This window comes from Xenopus laevis, chromosome 9_10L, assembly GCF_017654675.1.
Source record: "Xenopus laevis strain J_2021 chromosome 9_10L, Xenopus_laevis_v10.1, whole genome shotgun sequence".
Lineage (NCBI taxonomy): Eukaryota > Metazoa > Chordata > Amphibia > Anura > Pipidae > Xenopus > Xenopus laevis.
In genome coordinates this window covers 62464523-62481063 of record NC_054387.1, presented here as the reverse complement: position 1 = coordinate 62481063, position 16541 = coordinate 62464523, and the positions used below count along the sequence as shown (strand labels likewise).

General features: G+C 41.8%; 1 protein-coding gene across 1 annotated transcript in view; it reads right to left on the bottom strand.

Moving 5' to 3' along the window:
• asic4.L (acid sensing ion channel subunit family member 4 L homeolog) overlaps positions 1–15113 on the bottom strand; it is a 111065-nt gene extending 95952 nt beyond the window's left edge. Inside the window, exon 1 of the mRNA XM_018235708.2 lies at positions 13711–15113. Coding sequence (XP_018091197.1) covers positions 13711–14286 — 576 coding nt within the window. The 5' untranslated portion in view covers positions 14287–15113. The remainder of the gene's footprint in view (positions 1–13710) is intronic.
• Positions 15114–16541: the final 1428 nt, after the last annotated feature.

Sequence of the window (16541 nt, the reverse complement as noted above, 5' to 3'; positions counted from 1 at the left end):
TAAACTGTTATAATTTTGCAACATTTAAGAAGGGGAACAACCCCTTTAAATCAGGGTGACTCCCAAAACATAAGAAATAGTTGACATATCTGCCACAGCACTAACTTGTACCGGATTTTCGGATCTGCTGGGTTCTGAAGTGCAACTGAATGGCCAAAGATTGCGTTATTCAGTTATGGGGGCAATAGTTGGTTCATTAAACTGCAGTCATGGCATGGCAGTTTGGCATTTTGCTCCCCCTAGATAAGTGCATTCTGTCTAGTTACTGTATGTGAGAGTTCAGCATCAAATCAGATGTGCCCTAATCTGCCTCCTTGCAATTTATTTATACCACCATCATGCACAATGGGTGCTTTCTGTGATAAAATAAGCTTGCCCAAATGGTATGGTTATGAGCTATATGCCGAAACAATAGGGATATATTTATCATAGGGTGACCTCTTACACTTACCCAGTGGCATATATGCACCTAATAATCCCATACAAATGAGAGCTGTTTTTCTCTGTGAAGAAGCACACAAGGCTTCTGCATTATTATTTGGAAAGTCAAAACCAGCAGCACAGAAAGGGACAGACAGACACTGCTTTCAGTTGCAATTACATTTACATATAACAATAAATCCAGTGAAAATGTGGAATGCATTTATATTGGGAACCAAATTACATTTCTTTTCATTAGGCAAAAATGTATTTTTGGGTTTACATTCCCTTTAAAAATTCAATAATATATTGTGGATCTTTTTTTGGGGGGGGGGTATAGCGGTGACAGTGAAATCTACAGATGAAAAACATATTCACCAGCATAGAGATAAATCCCCATGTCCTTATTAGAGGATGCAAGATCATAAATCCAGAGGAATAAAAATCAATGCGTCAGAGCTAATCATGATGGAGTGGGGCTGGGAAGGGAAGCTGCACCAGTATCGAGCAATCGGCCACAAATAATTCCACTGATGCATTAGGCATTGTGGAAATCATGCCTGGAGTTTGCAGACCAGGAGCACCATTAGGAGGCGTAAAGGGAGTAATCCGGTCAGGGGCCCCATATAATAACCTGTGTAACTCAGCCTGCAGCCTTGTGTCTTTATATGGTCACAGAACCCCTTAATGACTTCTAATACCCTCATAATTTACAGTAGGGGTACATTATCCCTTATAATACATGAGTGATACGCATAGTTCCCTGTATAACTCAGTCTGCAGCCTTGTGCCTTTATATGGTCAAAGAACCCCCAGTTACTTCAAATATCCTTATATTCTACAGTAGGGTATACTTTATCCCTTATAAAAACATGAATGATACTCAGATTTCCCTGTATAACTCAGCCTGCAGCCTTGTGCCTTTATATGGTCAAAGAATAGGGATGTCACGGACTGTTCGCCCGCGAACTAATTTGCGCGAACATCGACTGTTCGCGTCCGCCGAATGTTCGCGAACGTCGCGCGACGTTCGCCAATTTGGGTTCGCCTTAGCTGGCGCTTATTTTTGACCTCTCACCCCAGACCAGCAGATACATGGCAGCCAATCAGGAAGCTCTCCCTCCTGGACCACCCCCACACCCCCTGGACCACTCCCCTTCCATATATAAACTGAAGCCCTGCAGCGTTTTTTCATTCTGCCTGTGTGTGCTTGGAAGAGCTAGTGTAGGGAGAGAGCTGTTTAGTGATTTGAGGGACAGTTGATAGTAACTTTGCTGGCTAGTAATCTACTTGATACTGCTCTGTATCGTAGGGACAGAACTCTGCAGGGATTTGAGGGACATTTTAGGTTAGGTAGCTTTGCTGGCTAGTAATCTACCTTCTACTGCAGTGCTCTGTATGTAGCTGCTGTGGGCAGCTGTCCTGCTGCTGATCTCTCATCTGCTGACTGCTGCCTGTAACCCAATAGTCCTTGTAAGGACTGCTTTTATTTTCTTTTTTGTTTTTTTTACTTTGCTACTGTAAGAGCCCAGTGCTATTAGTCTAGCTGTGTTGGGGAGTGGGACTGGTGTGCTGCTCGTCCTAGTAGTTCACCACTACCAGCACCAACCAGAGTCAAAATTGTTACAAAGTATCTTATTTGCACCTGTTTGCTGTTCTGAGCTCTCTGCCAAAAGCTAATTAAGTTAGAAACTGATTTTTTTTTCTGGCTGTTCAGTTCAGAGAAAAGAGGGACTGGTGTGCTGCTCCTCCTAGTAGTTCACCACTACCAGCACCAACCAGAGTCAAAATTGTTACAAAGTATCTTATTTGCACCTGTTAGCTGTTCTGAGCTCTCTGCCAAAAGCTAATTAAGTTAGAAACTGTTTTTTTTCTGGCTGTTCAGTGCAGAGAAAAGAGGGACTTTCCAGTACAAAAGAGGGACAGGGGGTTGAGTGGTCAAAAGAGGGACAGTTGGGAGGTATGCAAGTGCCACCTAGCTGTGTGAGCTTTTTCACATTCTGTCTAAATAACAATAATAATTCCGTGTCCGTAAACATCACCTGAGTGATGTTTTAACAGCAGCAATAATATATTCCGTATCCACTACTGTATACTTTGCCCTTGCAGGCATTGTTTGCCCAGTCTTTAACCAAGTGCCACCTAGCTGTGTGAGCTTTTTCACATTCCGTGTCCAGAAACATCACCTGAGTGACGTAGTGTGATTTCTGCCCTTTACAGCACAAAACGCAGCGCTGTGTCAACAATGTATTTTTCAGATACATTTTTGCCCTTGATCCCCCTCTGGCATGCCACTGTCCAGGTCGTTGCACCCTTTAAACAACTTTAAAATCATTTTTCTGGCCAGAAATGTCTTTTCTAGCTTTTAAAATTCGCCTTCCCATTGAAGTCTATGGGGTTCGCGACGTTCGCGAACCGTTCGCATTTTTGACGCAAGTTCACGAATATGTTCGCGAACATTTTTTCCGCCGTTCGCTACATCCCTATCAAAGAACCCCCAGTTACTTCAAATATCCTTATATTCTACAGTAGGGTATACTTTATCCCTTATAATATATGAATGATACTCAGATTTCCCTGTATAACTCAGCCTGCAGCCTTGTGCCTTTATATGGTCACAGAACCCCTCAGTGACTTCTAATATACTTATAATTTACAGTAGGGGTACATTATCCCTTATAAAACATGAATGATACTTAGATTTTCCTGTATAACTCAGTCTGCAGTCTTGTGCCTTTATATGGTCACATAACCCCTCAGTGACTTCAAATATCCTCATAATTTACAGTAGGGGGTACATTATCCCTTATAGTATCCCTTAGTTTTCTGTATAACTCAGCCTGCAGCATTGTGCCTTTATATAATTATATGGATACAGAAACCTGCATTAATTTATAAATATTTGTGCAGGGATGTTCCCTATAGCTCAGGTACTCCAGTATGAGTTAATTGTAGCTCAGGGTTAGACTTGTTCAGAGTTGGCAGAAGGGAGATGTTTCCCTTTCCAGGTTAGAGTACCCTGATAGTCCCTCTATTGGCCAGGGGTGTAAGGTGACTTTGGTGTTTAAGATGATAGTCACCATGAGGTTCTTCCTCTTTGGACACTACTTTTTTGAGGGAGTGGATGCTGCCGAAGAGTTGGAAGTGAATGTAGCCTTTAGTAGGGGAAGATCTTGTTATAGTTCAGTCTATCGTGGGAGTTAGGCTCAGGGTAGTTAGCAAGTAGCCTAAAGCTTCAATGAGGAAAGCAGATGGGTTAATAATATCCCTGGGTCTCACCAAGCAGTGTAGGGACTGAAGTGTACACAAGTTTCACTAGAGGGCCTTGTACTCAGGGATTGGACACTTTGGAGTGATTACCCAATGGTTGTAGCTAATCCTGCCTAACCGCTACTGTCAATAGAATATACTTGTGAGACATTTACTGATCCATTATAACTGTACCATTCTCAAATATCCTCCAAATAGAATGTCAGGTGTTTCAGTAAATAAACAGTTAACTACTGTATAAGAACCACTGGTGTCCAAGTTATTGCGAGATCTACTTGTGTGCATGATATGAGAGTAGATTATACTACAGGGGTCCACCCTGACAGAGAGTTGCCCGGGACATATGCGCTACTGTATAGAACTGATTAAGACAAGTGTTTAAAAATACAAATTTTAACTATAAGTTACGTTTATGAAAAAAAGCCATTTCCTGGTAGCCATGCAATTGCTGCATACCCAGGCGGAGGTACATTTGGAATCAGTTGGATAGAGACAACACGGATTCATTTAGGATAATAGTTGCCGCATTTGCCTGATTTGCTCTAATTCTTTATCATCATTTATTTATAAAGACCCAAGATTTGCTGCAGTGCTGCACAGCGGGGACCGGAAAGGCACGGAATTAGCAAAATAAGGAAATGTAAATATGGTAAAAACGTGGGAAATTAGGTTTCTGCTCATAGGAGAGCTTATTCTGGAGAGAGAGAGGATTGCAAGAAGGGAATGACCTCCAACATAACCGGGCACACTAAATGAATAGTTACCCTTTATTTGGGTATAGTATAATGTAAACCAGTGTTGTCCATGGGGTTCATAAATAACTTTTCAAAGTCTACATTCAGCCCCAGGTCTCCCAGTCCAAAACACTAAAACCTGTTATTGCCACCCCTTGACACTTTAAGTTTGGAACCTGATCCAAGAGTAGAAACCCAACAGTAACCCAAATGCCAGCTGCTGTGGTAGGCATATAAACTAAACCAGTAGAACTCCTACCATATGAACACTTAGATGCTTGCCAACAACTGTCACATAACCCGCTTTGAATAGATAAAACAGGTACAGGTAGATTTTAATTAAGGCTTTGCAAGGCTAACCCTCCCCAAAACCAGCACCAATGAATTTTCCAAGTATTTATACTTCTGTGTGTTTTGGAATATTGGCACTATATTTATCCCGCCATGTGTTCTGGGGTATTAGCATGAAACTGACACTGTATTTATTCTACCATGTGTTCTAGGGGCATTAGACATATAATTGGCATGTCATGTGTCCTGGGGTAATTATACATGAAATTGGCACTGTATCTATACTACCATGTATTCTAGGGGCATTGTATGTGGAATTGGTACTGCATTTATCCTGCCATGTCTTCTGAGGTACATGAAATTAACACTGTTTTTATACATGTATAGGGACCTATAGGATTGCTATGGCCCTATAGAGTTTAATCCCTACCTTCTTTCTGTACTCCTTTGTTATTGGGTATAAACCCTGTAACATTCCCTTTAGTACACCACTTGTTATTGGCCAAAGGTGTAATGACCACTTCCTGTCACACTCCTATATAGTGTAGGAAAGGAGTGGCCTCTTCCTCTTTGGCTCCTGGTGTCCTTCCAGCTAGGTGTTCCCATTAAGCCTGGGACCACCAAGGCCCAGTAAAGCCATTGCCCCAAAGGGACCTGTACCTTTGGTGATTAAGTCGGGGACCAGGAAACCCAGTGAATGAGGTTAGCTATCATTAGGGCAGATCTGTAATAGACTCTCTAGGAGAGTGAGATAGACAGCTTTATATAGCATGAGCAGCTGTGTGCTCCATCAAGGATAGTAGCAGGGAGTAGCTTCCCAAAGGCTTCTTTGTTTGCCTTTAGTGCAGTGGATAGGGTGTTAGGCTTTAGACTTCGTCTCCCTAACTACTTCACTCGTTATCTCGATCCCCACAGAGGTATATCTTCTGGGAATTGATGTACACTTGACTACTATGCCTTATGGGAGTGACAGTCTTCATTTTGTTGTATCATCCTCTGCTATCCTCCCTCCTCTGTGATATGCTACATCTGCCTCTTACCAACTGTAAGTTAACCTGTGGTCATTGCTTCTGCTAATAAATCCCCTTTTATCTCATCATAAGAACCTCCTGGCGTCCAATCACTCTATTTTTATGTACAGTAACCTGTGTGTTGTAGTTGCACTACACCTTAAAGGGATAGATTCCACTTAGTGAAGGCCCTGATCCTGATGTGTGAGTTTAATATAACCCATGCTCATTACCATTTAGCTGGACATTAACTATCTGTGGTCTGGATAGCCCAGATTAGCGTTACACATGTATTCTGGGGGTATTATATATAGAATTGGCACTGTATGTATCTTGTCATGTGTCTTGGGGTAATTATACATGAAACTGAAACTGTACTTATACTACCATTTGTTGGGGGCAATATGCATGGGATTGGCACTGCATTCATCTTGTAATGTTCTGGGGTATTATACATCAAAATTGCCATCACTTAGGAATGTGCCTAATGCCCTAGCTCTCCCACCCCAGTTGCACCCTAGGCACATGTCTTTTCTGCCTTGGAAAGCTTTAAAGGTACCCAGACTGTACCCAGTCTCGTCACCTATATTAACCTAACAAAGTGGCTTTGTTAATTTAATGATTTAATTGCTGTGACCCAAGCTACAAGTGGTGTACGGTGTGCACAGATGATAATGTTGCACGTGTGTATAATGCGGTATATGCAAAGTGGAGCGTTTATAAGACGAGACCAATTTGGCTACAGATTGATGACTTTGGGGTGTCCTTTGTTTAGTGCAGCCCGACTTGTGCCTGTAATCAAGGTAGACAGAAATTCAGCTTGGAGGCACAAGGCAGTGGGATGGAGCGGTGATGGATAGCCACACGTTAGCATGGAGAATTGATACAGCTGGGGACAAGATGATGCAGAGGCAACACATCTTTCGGGAATATGGATTTTCTCTCTGATTCCCAGATCATTCCTATGGATTAGTGTGACAGCCACTGCCTGTACTCTCAGGGATTGTTAGAATGCAGAGTTGCTTAGCTAGTTCCTACCACCACAGAGCTCACATGGAAGGAAATTCCATGGCCTGAGAGTAAAGGAACCCCTCTTATGCTGATGGCTAAAACCTCCTTTGGTCATTGATCTTGTACCCCCTGATCTGATCCTGTTTAGGAAGCACCATTCCTAACAACCCCAACTGATTAATCATTTCCTTGTATGTTGCAAAATCTATTTATTTAGTTCTTCAAATCTTTACTGGTCCTTCCCTTTCTTGTTAGCAGACAGTGGCCATGTGAGGCTTAATTATGCTGGCTGAATACTATGTCCTTTATCCATGTTATTTTGGTAGCTTTCATAGCTGCTACCTGACACTGAATTCTAATTAATATTAGTATTACCAGTTGCATAAAATTGTACCTTATGTCAGTGTAACTTACTGTAGCCCTTCTTTTTATGAAACTGCACTGGCTTTCTATCTGCCAACATTCAAGAGGGTTGCTTACAGAAGAGAGATTTGATCGGCTGCATGTTCCATCAAAGAATTTGCTTCTATACTGATACATGTTACCTTGTTTCTATTTGGAATTTAGATGCACATGGGCCCAAGCACAACATTTGGGCTTGAACCCAACCTCGTGTTTGATGGTATAGCACTAGCAGAACACCTTTATTGATCTCCTGTCAGTATGCCACTGCTATCAGGTACCTGATCCCTGAGTAAGAAGGATAGCGAATCACATCAGGGTTCTATTATGGTGTCCCGTTAAGCTGAGCCCCCTCTGCCTGCTAATCATAGCTCGTGGCACCAGCAGTGGCCAAACCCCAGAGGAATGAAATAGCAGCCTTATGCTTTAATGGCTTAACCCACAGACACACCTAGCATTTACCCACCTAGGGGTGAAAAGGGACTTGAACATATAAACCTATAATTGTAGCCCAGAGACCTGAAGAACCACGTTGCAATTGAGGTATCCACTGAAAAGCAAATATGCCAGACAGAAACCAAGATCAGCACTAAGGATAATGTCACTCTGAGGGGTTCCTGTGTATTGTGGAAAACAAAGCTTTGCATCTCATGTTTCTTACAGAGAAAAGTAAGGGGTTCCCCCCGGATCTGAGCAGGGAGTCAGCTTATCTGCCAGAGCGGGCAGCTGCTGAAATCTGCAGTTCTTTCCTAGGCAGGAGATCTCGTGCCAGCCAACTGTAACACAAGGTGCACGGCGCAGTTAATATCCCTGGGCTGATTTTGTACTGGATCAACCCAAGAGGATACTATGGGTCGGCAAATTCTGCTGATACCTCTTATCATTCCACTAGGCACCATTAACTCATTCAATGCTGAAATTGGATTAGGCTGGAAGCTAGATAGGAGGCTCAAATTTAAAGCATTAGTGTTCCCTTGCTGTATGGGATATGGGTTTGTCATAATAATATACATAGAGATGAAACAATGGAAACTACACTTACAGGATTACTTCAAATAACCAAGAAAGAGGGAACATAAAACCAGCTTTAAGTCAAGCTTACACTGCCCAAGGTAAAATTAATGGTCATGGGGCACTAACCCCAGACCCTCAGCTCAGGGAGCGGATAACCAACAGCAGCAGAAAAGGGGCATCCAGACACTCAAGGATTCCACAAGGGTCACAGAAATAAAAGTTAAAAATTGTTATTGAAATTACATTGAAAAGTCCAGCATCTCCACTTGACTATGCATCATGCCCCAATTGCACTTAATTATGGTCTCTTCTTGAGTGCCTAGATGCCAGCTTTTCTACTGCTTAGTGTTAGAGGAAAGTCATCACTGACACTGTCTTTTCAGCAAGGAATAATGAATAGCCAGTGTGAGTGGCCCTGACAAATAAGCAGTCTGGTGCACACAGTTGTGGGAGGGTCCCAACGAGGAGCCCTTACTAACATGCAGTCTAGTCCACAATGTTCTCCAAAGATCCCAGTGAGTTTTCTTGACAAACATGCAGACTAGTGCACAATTTTCTTCAAAAATCCTAGTAAAGGGGCCCTGAGTAATGTGCAGTCTAGTGTACATTGTTCTTCAGAGGTCTCATTGAGAGGCCCTGACTAATGTGCAGTCTAGTGCACAGTGTTCTTCAGGGCTTGACTGCCCACCACTAAAGACAAAGCTAAAGCCCACCATGCACCTCTCTACCCTCTAATCAGAGAGTTGTTTCCGTACTAGGAACGCATGGAGCTTGTAGATTAAAACCTGGGAGCTGAAATCTTCCTTGCAATGATTCCCTGCCTGGTGCAGTTACAAGAGCCATAAATCCACTCATTTCCTCCAAATAACTTCATGTCACCTGTGGGGAGATGAGTCAGGGCAGTTATTGCTCACATTCCATTTGTTCTGCTGGTTCTAAGACTCGCCCCAAGGGAAAGTCATCTCGGAAGCATGTCACATGGGGTAATCTGTATTGAGATAGCCTTACAAAGGAGGCTGTTGTACACATTGTAGGGCACTCGGTACTTGGGATGCCAATAGTGTTGTATGGGTTAGGAAAAACTCATCTCACAACTAGCCCTAACCTGCAAAACCTTAACCCGTCCCCAACCTTTGTCTTCTTGCTCTTTAAGCTACTTCTCTAGTTCCAAGACAGGGAATCTTTGGGAGCAGAGGAGGGGTGTATAGCCCCACTCAACCCTAACCCACAATGGTCACCCAAATTTCAATCTAAACCTATCCAACTGCCTGTAAATCCAGTTGGAACATGACAGTCAGCCAGTGACCATGAAAAGAAACTTAATAATAAACACACTCTGCCTGCACCTTCACATACAGGCCCATAATGCCTCACATGAGACTGATCTGTGGCAACTCTAAGCCCTTCTTAGTAACAAGACAAGAAGGATGATGGCTTCGATTTGTTTGATGGATCAGGGTGACCAAGGTGCTCCGCAAAGTCACATCTCCCAGCAACTGAGCACAATGTAAACACAGCACATTCCTTAACTTCTTTGTAACTTGGAAGCCGTTAAGGCCAAGGGCTGCATCTGTGGTACAAGCATAGGTTCCTCCAGAAAGGGTGTAAGGCATAAGGGCAAGGTGTCAGTCCACCTATCACTGCTCCTTGTGTCTTACATACATTTTTGCATTTGGGTTTACCTCAAACACACAGGACAGATATATTGTCCATGGAACTGGCACAGTATTTATCCTATTGTGTGTTTATAGAAGCAAGTTAGCACTGTAGTTTGTCATGTGTTCTGGGGGTATTATGTATTGACTTGGCACTGTATTTATCTTGTCATGTGTTCTGGGGTATTATCCATGGAATTGGCACAATTGTTTTTCTGACTGGTGTCTTGGGGTATTATACATGGAATTAGTGTTTATCCTGCCGTGTTTTCTAGGGCATTAGATATAAAATTTGCACTATTTTTTTCCTGCGTTGTGTCTTGGTGTATTATACATGGTATTTGCACTGTGTTTATCCTGCTATGTGTTCTAGGGCATTATACATAAAATTGGCACTGTATTTTCCATGCTGTGTTTACTGTGGACATTCTGCATGCAATTGCAAAAGTATTTATCCTGCCATGTGTTCTGGGGTATTATACATGGAATTGGCATGAAGATAGAAAATGTTGATCACCTTCCAAACACTTTTTTATAGTTCAGTTGTTTTCAGATTGTTCCCCAGAAATAATTACTTTCCATTGTTTATTTTTTACCGTTTTTTCAAAAGTTGTTTAAAGTTGAATGTTCCTGTCTCTGGTGTTTGAGTCTGGCAGCTCAGTAATTCAGGTGCAGACTCTAAACTGTTACAATTTTGAAACATTTAGTTGATACATTTCTCAGCAGCATCTCTGGAGTATTAGCAACAATTGTATCAATTCTAACAGCTGCCTTTAATGAAACCCAGAGATTCTGCTCAGCAGGGACAAAGATAAGAAATGTATCAACTAAATGTATCAATTTAGAAGTCTGCAGGGTCGGCGACCCCCCTTCCCAGAGCTGTGAAAAATTACACTTTACACTTCAATATTAGAAAAACGGTGACACATATTAAATAGAAAGTATTTGATAAAAGTCGTTATTTTTGGTGATCTATCTTAAAACAACTAGTTGTTTGAAGGTGAACCACCCCTTTCATGAGCCTCCCCAAATCAAGGACAGCAGACTGTGCAGTATAAACCCTGACAGGGGCTGCCATATGGCTAAACAGGGGTCATTCTAGACACAGTGGCTCAACTCAATTATGCTTTTTTAAAGTAATCATTTATTTCAGCTTATCTGCATCTTTGGTTCAGTGCAGAGTGGCCCTTAAAGTATTCCCAAACATTCCTACATATGTTGTTCTCCAGCCTGTGATGGGAATTCCTTTCCTATCCAGGGACATTTGCTCTCATTTTCGTCAAGTGTATTAATCTTTCACGTGATGACTCTTTTAACAAAAGAAGGATTTTATTGAACACAAGACATAATACAAAACAAGTAAGGTACAAGAAGGGTCCCAGACTTGGTGCCTAAAAATAAGTCTTGTATTAATAAAGGATCTTTAATTCTCAGCAACTCATTAGCTTGCACCGTGCAATGCCCCAGAGTGAAAGGTGAGATTTTAGACCTGGTGCTAAAGTCTCTCCACTCGGCTACATAATTCTCAGGATTTTAATTCCATTTTTAATGCCCGCATTATTAGTAGGAATATCCTGCACTGTGAAATATACTGTGCCCCATTATACTGGTTATACTGACTCTGCTTCTGTCCTGACTGTGTGTGCAACTAAATCATCTGCAGTACCAGCAATCGCCACTAGAAGCGACTGTAAAACTGCACTAAATAAGCAAATAACAGGACAGTGCCTCTTGGCGGTTACTTAGATCCATTACAACTTTCAAGCGATTAAATTATTGAAAGGTTTTAAAAGGTTATATTTACTATACACCAATTTGGGGGTAAGGTGGAAACTCTGACATGAAATCTGTGGGTGCTGCATTATCCATGGCACAGCTATCGAACACACCCCATTAGTCATTGTATAGGAGTCAATATGAATTAGCAGCTGCAGAATATCAACAGTGTATAAAGGCTCGGAAATGACATTTATCAGATGGCTGCTTTTCTCAATGCATTTAGTCAATATCCCCCGTATGATCTACAGTCTAATAAACCCTTGGCGCTATTGACCTGCATTATATGGAACTTAATAAATTGCTTCTGTACATGTGACTGGACTCTCCTTAGTGGTGGTGGTTGGAGGGGGGCAAGATACCATTCTTAATGCCCCCAGTATTTGAATTCTAGCATTCAGATGTTGCTGACACAATCTTGCCTCACTTTACACACAACCACTTACTCATAGAGCCTTCCCCTAATGCCATTATACCTTATGGTACACATGGGAAAACAGTTGCAGCCATTTACCTGACATTATCTTGCCTTTCTATACACACACAAGTATAGGCCCTTCCCTCAACACCATTTTACTTTTTTTACAATATGAACTATGCCATACTGACAATCCATTCCTCATACTTTTTTGCCTTACTATACAAAATTTACTAAAATTCCAGCCCCTATCCAATACAATATTTTGCCTATTAATAGCACCTTACATTGGCATAACACAGGACTCCATGGGCCCCTCTGCTATCCATAGTTGTCCCCAGGGGCGTAACTACAGAGGAAGCAGACCCTGCGGCTGCAGGGTGGCCTAGGAGGTATAGGGGCCCCAGGAGGCCCTAATTCAAAAGCAATTTCAATAAATATTGGTAATAAATGTCAAGCTCTAGACATTTTAGGGACCTGAAAAATAATTTGCTGTGGGGCCCCGTCATATCTAGTTACGCCACTGGTTGTCCCCCCATGTAAATGACAGGGAAGAATTGCAGGACACATGCAGGAATTGTGGCTGGCTGGGTTGGTATAGGGTCTGAAGGCCATCCCCATCTGCTCCCCATAAAGATAAGCCACCGCCTCGCTATCCATACTGTGTCAGAGTTATAACACCTCTGCTTTACTATACACATGATCATAAAATTGTACCCCTACCTGCCAATATCTTGAATTACTATACACACTAGCTAACAGTCAAAGTCTATTTTCATCAGAGCAATATGCTGCATTACTATACACACTCCTGCATGTATTTGGACAACATTACATATTTTTACTAAAATAGTTTTTTTCCCCCTGTGTTTCCACCAAATGCAAAAGGCTTGTAAAATAAAAAGTTCATTTAGTGCAGAGGAGAGTGTTCCAGTGCAGTCTGGGAAATTGGGGTATATATATCCTTTAATCCTTGCCGATTAAATATATGACCCCCCCAATGCTTACTGTATTGGTTAAAACAAATCCAGAGACAAGTATCTTCCCCAAGAATGGGATTTAACAATCTGCATTCCCTGCCAGCTCATATAATCACCCCTGAGGCAAATTAACCCCTATTGATGTGACGACGCAGCTTGTGCCGTGGAAGTCAATGAATCCTTTAACATGGAAGATATACTTTTTCCTTTAGCCAGAAAGTGTCAGTGAGACTTAATTTCCAAATAGCCTTATTCACAGTTCATTCCTTTAATATAAATCTCCACACAGGCACTGTGTAACAGGCTCTACGGAGAGGGCATGGAAGAGTTACCCTTTTATATTAGGGTGCCCCTCATCCTGCATCACTATGCACCCTAGGTCACGAAGTACCAATGAAGTAAATGAAGCAGCTGTATGCCTTGCTACAATCAACACACAAAAAAACACAGCTCTTCAGAAAAAAGTCCATTTAACTGACTTCTCTCTATGCTTCTTGTTCTCCTATTGCCCTAACATAATACTCTGCTGTCATACCAAAATACTCTGCTGCCATACCATAATAGTCTGATATTGGGAACATCAGTAAGGAAAATATGTTATCTCATTGTATGCTCTTTAGCCAGGGAGACAGCACTTTGGGTTACTCTGGCTACATTGTCACTATACTCTTGTTCCATCTGGGGTCATTATAGAACAAGCATTTTTAAAAGTAAGTGGGGGGGACTCACCACGGAGAAGTTATGTGCAGAACAGCTATCCCCACTAAAGTTGCAGCTCTTCAGCATCTCTGCCAGCTGATGCCCAGTCCTATTCACAATGTCCAGCATGTCAGGATCATCATACATTAAATCCGAGTCTCGGTGCCCTTCCCGGTCTTTGGGCGGCAGGCCTGTGAGATTAGCCAGGTGATAAATGTCAGGATCCGTCAGAGCTGAGTGGCGGAAGCGGTTGATATTACAGATGGTGATGGCTGGAAAAATCATCTCCCCCATCACCTCCTCATCCACAGCGGTGACATGGGGGTGCTCCAGGTAGTATAAAGCACATTTCACCACCTGGGATAAAAAAAACAACAGCGAAGCCAAGAATGCCAGTGCCCACAGACTTTGCTTGATGCCCAGTCTGCCAGTTTGGAAGATGTGCCGCAGCCCATGGAGGGTGCTAGTGCTGGCGAAGGTGGCTAAGTCCCGTCCGGCTGCTGGTACCTCATCCCCAATCAGACTCTCGCTTTCCCCTTCCTCCTTCTCCTTCTGATTCCCATCCTCATCTGCAAACTTGATCTTGCAGACTATCTCGATGGGCATTGGCAAGAAAATTTGGGGAGACAGGGTTAAGGGGCTGTAGAGATGCTTATAGAACCCCCCTGACCCTGCTCCCCCTTTTAGGATCACACTGCCCTTTTCTTATAAAGAAGGTGAAAGGAGAGAGCCTGAACCCCTAGTTATCCCCCCAAAACTGGATTGTAAGGAGCTGAAGAAAAGACAGAGCGAGAGTCCAGCAAGCAGCAGAGGTTCTTGGTGCTGTTCTTGGCTGCTTGGTCCTTCACTGCTTTAAGGTTTGTCTCCCAGTGACTTTGCTTTATCTCGGCAGGCACAGCTGTGAGCGAGGGATGGAAATCTTGTCTCCTCTTGTGCTTCCTCTCCCAGGCACAGGCAGCAAAGCCTCTACACAAGTGCTACAACAATCCCCTGGTTGAGGGAGGGAGAGGGATCCCCATGTTACACCAGAGAGGGATGCAGGGACACAAGAGAGTGAGTGTTTTTGATAGATGTAAGTGTATGTGTGTGAGTGTGTGAGTGGGGGGAGAGAAGTGAGAAGGGAAGCAGGAGAAATGTGAATGAAATGCCTGAAGCAGCACTGGCCAGCGAGTCCCAGGCAGGCGGAGTGAGACGGCACACTCTGTTCTCAAGTCAGATCGCCACACTTGTTTGAATGAGTGAACTGGTGAAGCTTGGCACTCGCTAGTGTTGTCTGCAAGCAGTGCCAGCAGAAGGGACGCCTGTGCCGACTCGCTACAACTGCAGTTTCCCTCCCTCACTCCTCAATCTGCATTTATTTCTCATTTGCTTGCAGCTGATTAACGACTGGGACAGACTGGAATATGGCCGGATTACATGGGCAGAGATGGGTACGGTCCACCTGTGGCACTACATGAAATAAACGCCATATAAACCTTAACATATGTTGCCTATGAAAGAAAATGTCATTCTAAGCAACTTCCCAATATCTATTCATTACAAGAATTCTTAAAGTTATGTGCAAATGCAACTACTATTGAAAGCAGTGTCTGTCTGTCCCTTGCTATTCTCCACTCGGCCGGTTCTCCCTATTTAAACAGTTTAGCAGAAGTCAGCTGATGAATGAACTCATTGTTTAATAACATGATTAAGTAGCGCTTGCAGTAACTGTGTAATACTGCCATGCATAATATATATATATATATATATATATATATATATATATATATATATATATATATATATATATATATATATATATATATATAGGGTATTATCCATGGAATTGGCTCTGTGTTTCTGAGTACAGTGTATTTACAGAAGGACGATAGAATGAACTTTTTTGAATTGTGATTGTGCTGCAGTTGACAGCAAAATATTTTTTCTCTAGGGTGTTTTTTTTAATTGTGATGGTGTTTTTTTTGCAATCTCATTTTCTCCCTTGTGTTTTTTTAAATAAAAAATACTCCTTAGCCTTCCTAAAAAAAAACAAAAAAAACACAGAATAACATATTCTCCTATTCATTTATGGTTAAAACTGAATCATTTTATTTCGGAAGATTTTGATATTTTCAGCAAAATGGAAAATCTCTTAAAATCATGGATTTTGATTCCATCAACGTCACGTGATAAGTGGCAAGTGCAGAAGGAAAATGATCATGTTAGCGAAATCCCATCCCTTAAAACAATTTTTATGATGCAGATTTTCTGGATGAGTTGGTACATTTCAATTATTTTTCAATTATTTTTTTATATTCAATTTGCTAAACAAAATGAAACAACAACAGAAAAGATCTTAATTTTCCCGCAGGAAATAATCTTTCCAATTTTAGTCATCCAAATGTTGTTTTAAAAAAATACAGTAAAATTCTAGCAGTGTGGCGTGATCCAAAAAAGTTGAAACGGAGATGAGCTGAACGAGACCGATTTGATGAAAAATAATATTTTTTTTTTTTAGAAATATTCAGTATAGCTGTAACAAGAAATGTAACCAAAAATGGCAAATTTCTCACATTTAGACTGTCCAGTGACAGTATAAACTGCCCCACATGATTTTATACAAGTCAAAATTTTCTGATGGTTTTGGAAAAATATTCTGCTTTGGAATGTAAAAACTGGTTCCATTTCCATTAATTTCCGCACAATCTTCAGGAGCCCCTCCCATTTCTTGTATTCTGCTATATACTTCCCTGTATCTACGAGACAGGAAGTGAATGTTTTTTTTACACCGAGTTAAAGGAAAACTTTACCCCCACAAGCAACAGATAGTGTATATTATATTAAGTGGCATATTAAAGAATCTTACCAAGCTGGGATATATA